This window comes from Octodon degus, unplaced genomic scaffold (genome assembly GCF_000260255.1).
Source record: "Octodon degus isolate 3935 unplaced genomic scaffold, OctDeg1.0 scaffold00447, whole genome shotgun sequence".
Lineage (NCBI taxonomy): Eukaryota > Metazoa > Chordata > Mammalia > Rodentia > Octodontidae > Octodon > Octodon degus.
This window is the reverse complement of record NW_004525023.1, coordinates 234,711-246,076: the sequence shown is the minus strand read 5'-3', so window position 1 is coordinate 246,076 and position 11,366 is coordinate 234,711. Positions and strand designations below refer to the sequence as shown.

The 11,366-nt window shown below is 40.5% G+C and overlaps 1 protein-coding gene across 1 annotated transcript in view; it reads right to left on the bottom strand.

Moving 5' to 3' along the window:
- The window catches only part of LOC101559951 (liver carboxylesterase 1-like), a 127,520-nt gene extending 119,556 nt beyond the window's left edge, over window positions 1–7,964 (bottom strand). Inside the window, exons 1-4 of the mRNA XM_023708676.1 lie at window positions 7,542–7,964; window positions 5,414–5,612; window positions 3,994–4,114; window positions 1,951–2,084 (exon numbers count right to left, since the gene is read on the bottom strand). Coding sequence (XP_023564444.1) covers window positions 1,951–2,084; window positions 3,994–4,114; window positions 5,414–5,612; window positions 7,542–7,593 — 506 coding nt within the window. The 5' untranslated portion in view covers window positions 7,594–7,964. The remainder of the gene's footprint in view (window positions 1–1,950; window positions 2,085–3,993; window positions 4,115–5,413; window positions 5,613–7,541) is intronic.
- Window positions 7,965–11,366: the final 3,402 nt, after the last annotated feature.

Sequence of the window (11,366 nt, the reverse complement as noted above, 5' to 3'; positions counted from 1 at the left end):
TTACATGAAATAGTCATCATGCAAAATTAACAAGTTTATGAAACTAATTTGTTAAAATCCAGGACAAAGTCACAGGCCTTGGACTACAATGCAAGCAAGGATTAGTCAGACAAACATATTTTAAATTTGGGTCCAAAAATATTTTCTGGCTAAGTGAATGAGGGGTATAAAAACAAAAAAGTTCAGGCTGCCCACCAACCTAATATCCTGAGCCACAGGGAACATGAAGCTGCGGATAGCTGCATAAGGGGATTTATGGGACTAGAAGGAATCATTGTTGAGTGAAAGGCAGTGGTCATCATGGGCCATCTGAAGTACTGAACATCATTCTGTCTATCTAAAGTTGGAAGCATCCAGCAGACATCCAAGGGAGATGAGAGAAGGTAGATAAAAATGACAGCTAGCTTTAAGACAGGTGAAGCCTAAAACTGAACTAGCTAGTCACTCAAGTATTTAGTAGAGGCCAGCCTGATAGCTCAGCAGACTAAAGCACCTGCTAGGCAGAGCTTAGTGACTGGGGTTTGATCCCTGGCATGCCTTACTGGCACTGCCCTTGGGGCAAAAGAAGAGAATTGACACTGGTTGTGATGGTGTGCACCCATAATGCCAGGGCTTGGGATGCTGAAAACAGGAGAATCATGAATCCAATCTATGTAGTGAGACCCTGTGAACCCTGTCCTAAATATAGAAAAAAAATATTTAGTAAAGAAGAAAAGATGAAGAACTGAGCCTGGGGGCAGAAAGGGGTAAAAGGGACTAAAAAGAAGCAATCAGGAATTGGGAGTTGGTCAGAGCTAGCAGAGCTAAACACTTCAGAACTCAGGGAGGATTTGGTGTGGCTAAATCTGAGCAGCCTAATGAGGCAGTTCTGAGTGCTGGTGGAGATCACTCTTGGTCTCTGAGAACAGCCTGGCAGTGGGTTGAGTTGAAAGTGTGGCTCAGCAAACATTATCTGCACTATCCCCCATGAGGATGCCCATTCTAACTTTCTAAGAAGAAACATAGCCTTTTCTTGCTCTGCTGAATGCTCATTCCCATCAAAGATAGACTCGGAGAAAAAGAAGAACATTTCTCAATGTTCCTGGACAATGGGATACAACACAGGTGAAAAGGAATTCAATATTTTAGAAGCAGTAACATAAGGGATTTTTTTTTTGAGAGTGATTAGTGCTTGATAGGTAGAGCAGACAACCAGGGAACAGAGATTCAGACCATGTAAAGCTCAAAAACAGATAGGCAAGTATGGCTGATGTGTGAAAAGTTCAGCCAGGCATACAGCTCAGTGGCATAAGTGCCTCTCTGGCAAGCTCAAGGTCCTGAGTTCTATTCCTAGTGCAAAAAAAAAAAAAAAAAGAAAATGAAAAAAAGAAAAGTTCACTGGAATTGAATAATGAAGGGACTGATGTATTAATAAACATCAAGATAAAGAATGCTTTTTGAGATTGCATGACGATAGTCAAGACCTCATATCTTTCATGTGACAAACCCATGGTTTGGTTTACATATGAATTGTTTCCAAAGGGTTCATGTGCATAAGGCTTGATTCCTAATATAGTAGAATTAAAAGGTGATAGAAACTAGAAAATGTGAGGCCCAATGCAAGGTGGGTTAGGTGCTAAGACTGATGCTCTTGGAAGAGTGCAATGTAGCACTCATGAGATACTGATTTGTATTCCAAAGAGCAAGCTGCTATACAAGAAAAAGGATTTCTCAGACTGTGCCCTATGCTTTCTGTCCTACACTGTGACCAATTCTGTATGCTGAACATTCACTTTCATATTTCCACCACACTGTGCCAGAGAAAAGGGCCTTCCACCAAAGAACAATCGAGGCAACATGATATTGGAATGAACTAAACAATTTTGTGTACTTAAATGTCTATTTGGTCTCCAATGCTTTGCCATCACAGAAAAGAAGGGAATACACACAGACAAGAGCCCTATACCTTACCTGAAGAATCCCCAGATACCTAGGCGAAACTGAATAGTCACTACTACCACATTTTCATGGGCAGAGAGAACTGTTCCATCATAGATTGATGCTGCACCCACCGTATTACCACCTCCATGGATCCACATCATCACCTGGACAAAGAGGACACCAACACACTGATTATAGAAAATGATATTAGAAAAGACCTCCAGTGCTTTATGAGTAGATCTTTTACAACATTATGGCAGTGCCTCAAGGAACCATTAGCCACAGTGCATCAATACAGCAATATTGAAGTGTGTCTCACTCCTCCCCAAGTCTCCAGGCTAGCCCAGGCAACCACCCGACTGAATACCCACTGGTTTACCTATCTTTCTGCCCTGACCCTTTTGCCATGTTCTTCTAAGGCTCTTCAAAATGTGAAAGTCATAAAAGATATAAGAAAGGTCAGGGATATCATAATTTCCCCAATACTTCCTTGTACTCATGCCTGGACTATGCAAGCATCTGACTATAGAGAAGTGAAAAAGGAATATTTTGTATTTCATATTAATCTCAGTTAACTTTTCAGTAGGGAATTGTTGTTACTGTGAAATTTCAAAAACTAGAAACACTCAGTGTGGTGTCTTCCAATCTTGCCTCCACTTTGCCTCCTCTGGAGCCTGAATCATACATATTGTCCTCAACCCAGACACATACTCATCTCCCTGTCAGACTGTCTGGATTCTGACTAACAATAGGCAAAAAGCCACTATGTATCTGAGACCAACGAGAATTGAAAATGACAGTCCAATAAGCAGAATAATTCATAAGATGTGTTCTTATACTTAGGAGACCACATACTGTTAAATGAGAAGGAATGAGAATACATAAAATACTACTGTAATAATATTAGTAAAAATAGCATATATCATAAAGCATATAACCACAACTTCTCCCAGCACTGAAAATTGCTTACCAGAATAATGGTACTAGTAATGTCCCATATGACAGGACAACTGGAACATTTTATTGCCTATCATGTACTGGGAATAAGTCATAGAATCAAATGGCAAGAGACAGCAGCAAAACTTGAACAAGCAATCTGGCCTCAGACCTTGTATGCTTCCTTGTCTGCCCACTGACTACAACCCACAAATACAGTACAGTAATCTGACTGTTAGGGCAATAAGAACATACTTATCTTGCTCCACCTAATGATTGTTGAGTGTTTGCTCTATATAAACACACAACACTGAGAGAAAATTTATAGTCATTACTGAATGCTGCTATGCTATAATTCACATTAGAATAAATAGATATTGAAAGAAGTTAAGAAATTTTCAGTCTCTAGACCAGTGAGAACTAGGTTGAAGACTGAAATCTAGATCATGTAGTTCTAGAACATGTGCCATAGCTAGAGGTCTCTTGCTTCCAGATTTCCAAAGCCTTAATGCTCCTGTAGCTCTCTTTCTTTCTAGTATTGAGAGCATGCACTAAACCCCAATCATCTCTCAATGAAGGTTATTGAGAAATGATATGCTGATGAATTTAGGATGCACCTGTGCAGCCCAGATGGCAAAATCCTTCAAGGTAGAGCTGTGTGTTCATAGTTTATTCTTCATTTCTCGAAGATCTTAGGATAACTGACCTTTTAGGGATGCTAAGTGTGTAATAGAAGTAGAAGTGAACACATGAAGGAACACTTATTCTCAACTCTTGAGCTTTAAAACATGTGAATGACCAAATTCCCAGCCCACATCCCCCCTGTCACAATCCTGGGATGCTTGCCAAGGTTTTCATGGGAGACTGACTTAGTGCTTAATTTTTCAATCTCATGGGCTCTGGACTTCAAGTTTTCCTGCTTGGCCTTTCTCACCATCTGACCCATACCTGCAGTGCACCTGACCTCTGATCTGGGAAATGCTGACCCACTGGGCCAAAACCTTGCCATATGCAATTGTAGAGGTAAGTACACTACAATTAAAAAAATGTAGCTTTGTCAAGCTCACTTAATTCCCATGTATGCTGTATTCCAGGATCATGAAATTCACAAGTGTTGACCAGTGGTGCCATGCTTACAGGCAGACTGCTTTTCTTCCTCACATCCACAGGAGTGTAAATATTTAAATACAGACAATCTTCAGAATGCTGCAGAGAAATTATATTCCCACCGTGGCTGCGTTGTGGATCTTGAGAACACCTGGAAGAGAAGGAAAAATATCTACAGTTTAACTAGGTGAAAACTGCAAGTGGTCTTTGTGGCTCAACCTGGTACTTGCATATTTGAGCCTGAATGAGGTTATAATACCATCAGACTGGATTTGCTGCAATGGGAAGATGGCATTCTGGGGGTCTGGTAAGATCCCTGGACTCTAGAGTCTCAAGATCATGCAGAATGGGAAGGATTTGGCACTCTCTGCGTTCTCTAGACTTTAGGATGCACAGATCCAGAGACCAAGGTGGCTCATGTGCTGTTCTTCCCTGGACAATGACATTTCCTGTTGAAACATTCTCCACTGGGTTGCGGAGTAACCAGGCCCGTCCACCAGGTAATCATGTTCCAGTCCTTCGTAGACTTCCTTCAACCAGAACCTGTCTGATATAAGAAACTATACTCAAAACTTCAGGGATGCAGTTTGGGGAAAAATTTCAGGAAAACTGCATTTCAGGACTGGCTGTACCGTAGATGTACTGGTTGATTATGAGTAAATTCCGTTCTTCCTTTATCCTCATCTACTAGTTCTGTAAGGGTCCTGCGTCTTTACCATGCTAGCATTCTATCATCACTCTGCCCAAGACAAGCACTGTAGGCTATCTTGATAAGAGGTACCTAAGATCCAACATAAATTATAACCTACAACATATTAGGAGTTCCTCATTGTTCTTGGAATTTGTTTAAATTCTTCTCATGTATTAAGTCTTTATGTCTCATAGTATCCACCCTAGTGCCTTTGAGATTCTCTTCTTATTTATTTTACAGGTAAAAAAGATGAGGAACAACATAGTTAGAGAGCCTGCCAAGGATTGCATAGCATAAATAGTAATGCAATCTTTTGGTGATTGTCCCAAGCACATCGTACACCATACGTCCAATTCTCAATGCACTTAGCTTGTAGAATTGCTGCCTACTACATGTAGAGGAATTGAGACTGTTCAAGTACTTTTTCTTCTGCCTAATTTTAGCACATATTCTCCTGTAAACTATTAACAAATTCATGTTTTACCTTTTGTATTGGATCTTATCTCTCTGCACTTTTCTAAAATGTTCTGTTCTCTAATGGATTCTAAAAACTGAAAATATGCTCAGTACACAGGTGTTCAATAACTATGTGATGAATAAAAGGATGTAGAACAGTGTGGCATTCCTATAATGTTTGAAAAGTCATTGATGGTTCCAGAACAAAGTAGAGCTAATCAGCACATGGTATCATTTTCTTCCTTCTTCATTCTGAGGAAAACATCCCACTGAAAGATACCAAAACTACCTCTTGAAACTTACATGGGAGGATAAGAGGTGGTATTCTTCACATAGTTCCATGGCTCTGGAGGTTGTGGAGGTACAAACCTCAGGGATCCCAGAGGGGGCTTAGCAAAAGGTACCCCCAGGAAGACAGAGACAGGCTGTGCAAATCCTTCCAGGCTAACATATTTCCCCAGGACTTTGCCATACACGGTATCTGCCACAGGTGGGGAAGATGCTGGACATAGACAGGAAATGAGGATACATCAGGGTAAAATGATGACGCACACAATCCAAGTGGGTTTTGCATTATTCTAGGCATGTGAGGCTAAGTCCTTTTCTTTATTTTTTTTTTTTAGTCCTTTTCTTTAATGAGAAGAAAATGTATAAAATGTATGGAGATGTTAAGGATGGATTATAAAGGATGTCTTGAAAATTGACAGGTGTGGGGGGTGGTGGACAGAAAAGGAGTGGACTGAAGAGCAAGTATAAGAAGCAGATTCCATGTTAGGGTGGTTCATTGGGAGAGGTCAGTGGGAATCCTGCTAAGAAAATCCACAGGATGAGGGAACCATGGGAGTGTAAGGAACTGGTCAGGTGTAGATAGAAGCATGCAGCTAAAGATAACAATATGCATCGCAGGTGTGTGTGACTTCATTACAGACCCATGAGTGAGAGGAGAATAAGCCAGAAATAAAGCTCAGAAGCAGAAGTAGCTGAGACAGAGCACATAGCAGAGTTCAGCAGGAGAAGAGCACAACATCTCAGTAGCCCAGGAAGGAGGTGGGATTGGGAAGAATGCTGAGGGCCTCAAACAGGTCAGGGAGGTTAAAGACTAAGCAGAAATTCCTAGGTGTGGCCCATGTGTTAACTCAAAAATTGACCTTCAATCTAAATTAGGCACAGCCCAGTGATAACCTTCACTTTGTCCCACTTCAAAATATGATTCAGTAGTTTAAGAGAGATTAATAATGGTCACAAAACTTAACACTTATGTCATGTGCTGTGTGCACATGTTGAACACTTAGCAGAAATTAAAGCAGAATTTAAAATTGGCCCATATAGAGTCCTTAAAGATGGAAATATGTTTGCACATCCAGGTTAACCAACAAAAAGGAATGCTCCTGTGTAACTCTGGGTCTGTATCAGATCCACACCTCTCATTGTGTCACACAGTCAATGAGATGATACAATCTAGATGATCAGGGCACTTTCTGAGCACTGGCCTGATTTCTGAAGTCAGAGATAGAACATGGAATGCTTTTCCTCCTGACTTTGAGAGACTATAATGCCCTGTGAGTCTCAATTTCTGTCTATAAAGTACCTCACTATCACAGTGAAATGTAATGGATTTATTTTCTGTATCTGATGTATTGATTCCAAAAGCTTGCTGATCCTGCAGGTACTATCACTCCTAGGGTCCAACCAATCTGAAGGCCAAACTCCATTCACCACTTATATCTGGTTACCAGGTTCTGGGTCAATAACACCTGACTCCGTCATCTAGATATAAGATTCAGGCAACTAGCACAGCCTTTATGCCCCAATTTCTAATAATATAATTCCAAATATCTCTGCATCTCTTCCTTCTACTGGAATCCACAACAAATCTCCTTGCCCCAGTGCTTCCCCTCACCCACCCAAGACTTCTAAAATATTGTATGCTTCTATTTGTGGCCCATGCTCCAGTGGTGTGGCCTATCCTTTGAGACCTGTAACAAATTGTCCCTCAGTGACCAATGAATCATGGTTTGATTTATCACATGCTAACTTTGCTGTTAATATACTCCATTTTAAATCAACCCTTTATCCCTTCCCCCTGTCTCTTCTGAGTAGGCATCCTCTACACTGCTTTTTAAAACAATAACAGATTTCATGCTTCCTGCAGGCCACTGAGGTAGTCACCACTGCCAACTCTGTTCTCGGGATAGGGTGACCTAAACACAGCATAGAAGGTACTGTCTAAGGGAACTCAGCCGAGAAACTGCTGAGCTGGAATGAGACACATATTCTGGCTCCTGATTCCATGCTTTAAGTGCTCTACTAAGCTGCCCTTATAATCTGGTCATACCTGGAAGTCATAAAAATCTTAACCACTCCCCTTAGGACTAGAACTTCTAAATGCACCTTCCCTTGCCCCCTTTAATAATGTTTCAGAAGCACTTACCCCAAGCTGTGCAGGCAGTGAGACAAGCCAAGACAAGAGCACAAATCTGCATCTTGGAAGGACGGCAACTCTAGTGCCAGTGTGCTCTCCTTTCTGCTCCAAGGGAATGTGCTGATCTTGCATAACAGCTGGGCACTATGCCTCCTAAACCAAATTTAGTAATCTAAAACATTTTTTTTTCCTCTTACAAAGACTTTGCTAGCCATACCCACTCAGTTTGCTCTCTTATCTGAACAGTTTATTCCCAGCTCTCAGGGTACAGACAGCCACAAATTGATCCAGTGATCACTTTTACATAAGATCTTTTCCTTTTTTAGTACTCTAACTTCTGTGCACTTTGAACTTACCAACAGCAGTCACAAGAAGCAGATATACTCAGACTGACTGTAGGAAGCTGTACTTTGAGGCCCTGAGAACAACCTGGAAAGTTTCCTGTCAATTCTCAGCCTTAGAGTGACTCAGGTGGCAGATTAAGGCCTGACCTATCTCTTAACTTTCTTGAGTAACTTTTCCTCACATTCCTAGGCTCTTATTTTGCAAGAGGTTATAAATATCATTCAATTCCGTTCTTATTCTTAAAGTAGCTTTACAATATTCCTTTCAAGTGGCTCTGCCTGCTTACACACACACACAGTCAGGTTCAAGGCACTCAGTAACTTTCCAAGCAGAAATTATATGGACAGAATCTTCTTACATAAACAAATTGTGCCAAAATCCTGGGCTCTATTTATCTATTATATCAGTTGGGTCTGGGATCTAAGGGGTCCCCAGACTCAGTCAACCTGGGATTCTTTCTCTCTCTCTTTCTGTCTTTCTCTGCTAACACAAAAAGAAGAGGAGTCAGAGACCAGTAGAAATCAAAAGTAATTTTATTGTAGTAGTGCAAGAAGTGGTAAAGATCCAGGAGTAGAAGAGCCCAGAACTGCAACACCAAGGGATCAGGGGCTCCAGTCCCATTTTAGTCTAGAGTACTACCTCCACCCCTCTGAGCATCACTGCTTGATTGCTCATTGGTCTTGTTACAAGAGTTGAGGTTTGGTTGGCTACAGGGAATTTTCCAGCAGCTAGTTTAGCAATTCCTTTGGCAGAGGTGACCTGCTAGAAGGGAAATTTAAAGAAAGGAGCAGTAAATTACATAAACATACATCATTCTCCAGTTTGAAATCTCAAACTGTGGGCCCCATTGTTTGCTGTTACACAGAGGCCTGCTCCCTTATCTAACCTTAGAACTAGTGAGAATTAGCTGTTCTACCCTTCTATCTAATATCCTTTCGTTCCTCCAACATTTAGCAAAATGTCTAGCTACTGACAGGAAAACACAAATATGGGAAAGAAAACAGACAAAGACTGAAGGTATTAGTAAGAAACATAGGAAATGGCACTTTGCTGGATGGTTTGGTTATACCTGGGACATATCTTTGATGTGGAACTACTATGGTTTAGTTTACAAGTAATTTTTCTTGCAACAGTTACAGTGCTAAAACTTTGATCCCTGACTTGCCAATGTTAAGAATTGATAAAAGTTGAGGGCTACTGGAAGGTAATTAGATTTATTTGGACTATGGCTCATAGAATAAACTAATAGATACCTCACAATATCTTCATGAATTCTCAAAAAATTGAACTGCTATGCAAGAACAGGTTGCCCCTAGATCCTGCTCTGGAACTTACTGATTTGTCCTGTGACAAAACCTGCATGCTGAAGATTCATTTTCAGATTTCTACCAAGCTCTGAGAACAAAGGGGCTTTTGTGAAAGACCAATCCAAGGAAATTCTATGATACTACAATGAATAAAATAAATTATTGCTTTTAAATAATTATTGAGTCTCAGTACTTTGTCATATCACCAAAAAGCAAATAAAGGGAATTCCATGTTCAATTGCTCATCCTTACCTGAAGAAACTTCATGTACTTAGGTTAAACTAATGACCACCACCAACACATTTTCATGGACAGAGAGAGCCAGTCCATCATAGATTGATGCTTTAACCACCGCAAGACCACCTCCATGGGTCCACACCACCACCTGGACAAAGAGGACAAAGTCATGCTGATTATAGAAAATTCTATTGGGAAAGGCCTCAGGGTTTTATGGGTCCATCATTTACAACATCATGGCTGAGACTCAAGGACATCATTGGCCGAATTATATCAACATCAGCAATGATTCAGAGAATATTGTTTCTCTCTGACTCTCCAAGCTGGGCACAGGCAACCAACCCACTGAATACCCACTGGTTTTCCCTAGCTTTCAGACCTGATCAATTTGTCACATCCTTCCAAGGCTTTCAAAAATAAGAATGTCATAGAAGGTACAGCAAAGGCCAGGAGGTCATAATCTCCCCCAAACTCCATTCTTCTCATGTATGGACCACACAGTTAGCTAAGCATGCAGAAGCAGAATATGCATCTTAGTTAACTCTTCAGTGAGGAAGTATACTTCCTGTGGAAACTCATTGTTTCTTTTTTATGTATTTAGTACAGGGTATACAGGCTCTCACTAGACTGACTGGAGTTGCAGTGATTCTCCTGTTTTCAGCCTCTCAAGCGCTGGAATTACAGGTGTGTGCCACCATGCCTAGTCTCAATCTCCATCTCAGTGGAACCCATGGGTGGGGCCAGTGCAGCACTCTGGGGATTGAACCTAGTCCCTGCGTGTGCCTAAGCAGGCTCTTTAGTCCACTGAGCTATCTGATTGGCTTTTCCTTATTTCAAACATTACAAAATATAGTGGGAATCCCTTCCAACCATTTCTCCACTTTGCCTTCTCTGAAGTTTAATCTGACACATCCTCCTCAACCAGACTCCCATTCATCTCTTGCAGGAAATCTTCAGTCCTCTGACCAGCAATAGGTGAAGATCTACTGTACATTTGAGACTGTGACAAGATTGAAAATGACAGTACAATAAATGGAACAATGCATAAGTCACGTTGTTGCATTTAACAGGTCACATACTGTTAAATGGGAGGAAATGAGAATGGATAAAATACCACTGTAATCATACTATTATTAACAAGAAAAGTATGGGTATCCCCATGAAGAATCAGAAAGAGAAAGAAGTAACAAAATTTTCAGACACTATGAATTTGAGATCCAGAAAAAGTAGAAATCAACCAAAAGTAAACACTTTGGAGAGTAAATCTGAGCAAAGAATAACTAATCTCACCAAGAGACGTTCAGAAAACCCAAAGGATAAGGATATCATGGAGACAAAGGAAAAAGAAACAAAAGTCATCAGAATATTGTAAATATTTAGCAAATCAGTTTAAGAAAGAAATATATATAGTATTTTAGCCATAAGTTCTAGTTTAATATTTGCCATCAATGTAATGTGAGCATTTTGTACAATTATATCAGCATACATAAGGGAATAAATCTTTGGGTCTTTTAGGCTTGCATCTTATGATAGTCACCATTTTGCCCACCAGATGATTCTGGCTTGCATTCTGAATTCTGCCCAATAAAGTTCTGAAGTCAGCAGTCAGCTAAGCATCTGATGCCAGGCTCTGATTATACCTGTACTGTTTATCTGACCTCTGCTGTGTTAATTATTCTTGACAAAGCCCACATGCATACCTTTGGGTACTGTAATATATAAGCTCCTTCCTCTTGTCTCTAATCTAGGAACACTTTGTTGGTGCTGGTTGTGAAAGGCTTGTATCCCATCAGTCCAATAAGTCCTTAATAAAATGCATTCCCTTTTGAAACATAATAATTGATAATAAAAGGAGCATATAACATGAAATGTGTACAAATAAATGTTTTCTGCAAGGAAAGTTGTATATTCAGGTGCTGGGGAGATGGCTCAGTAGAATAAGTGC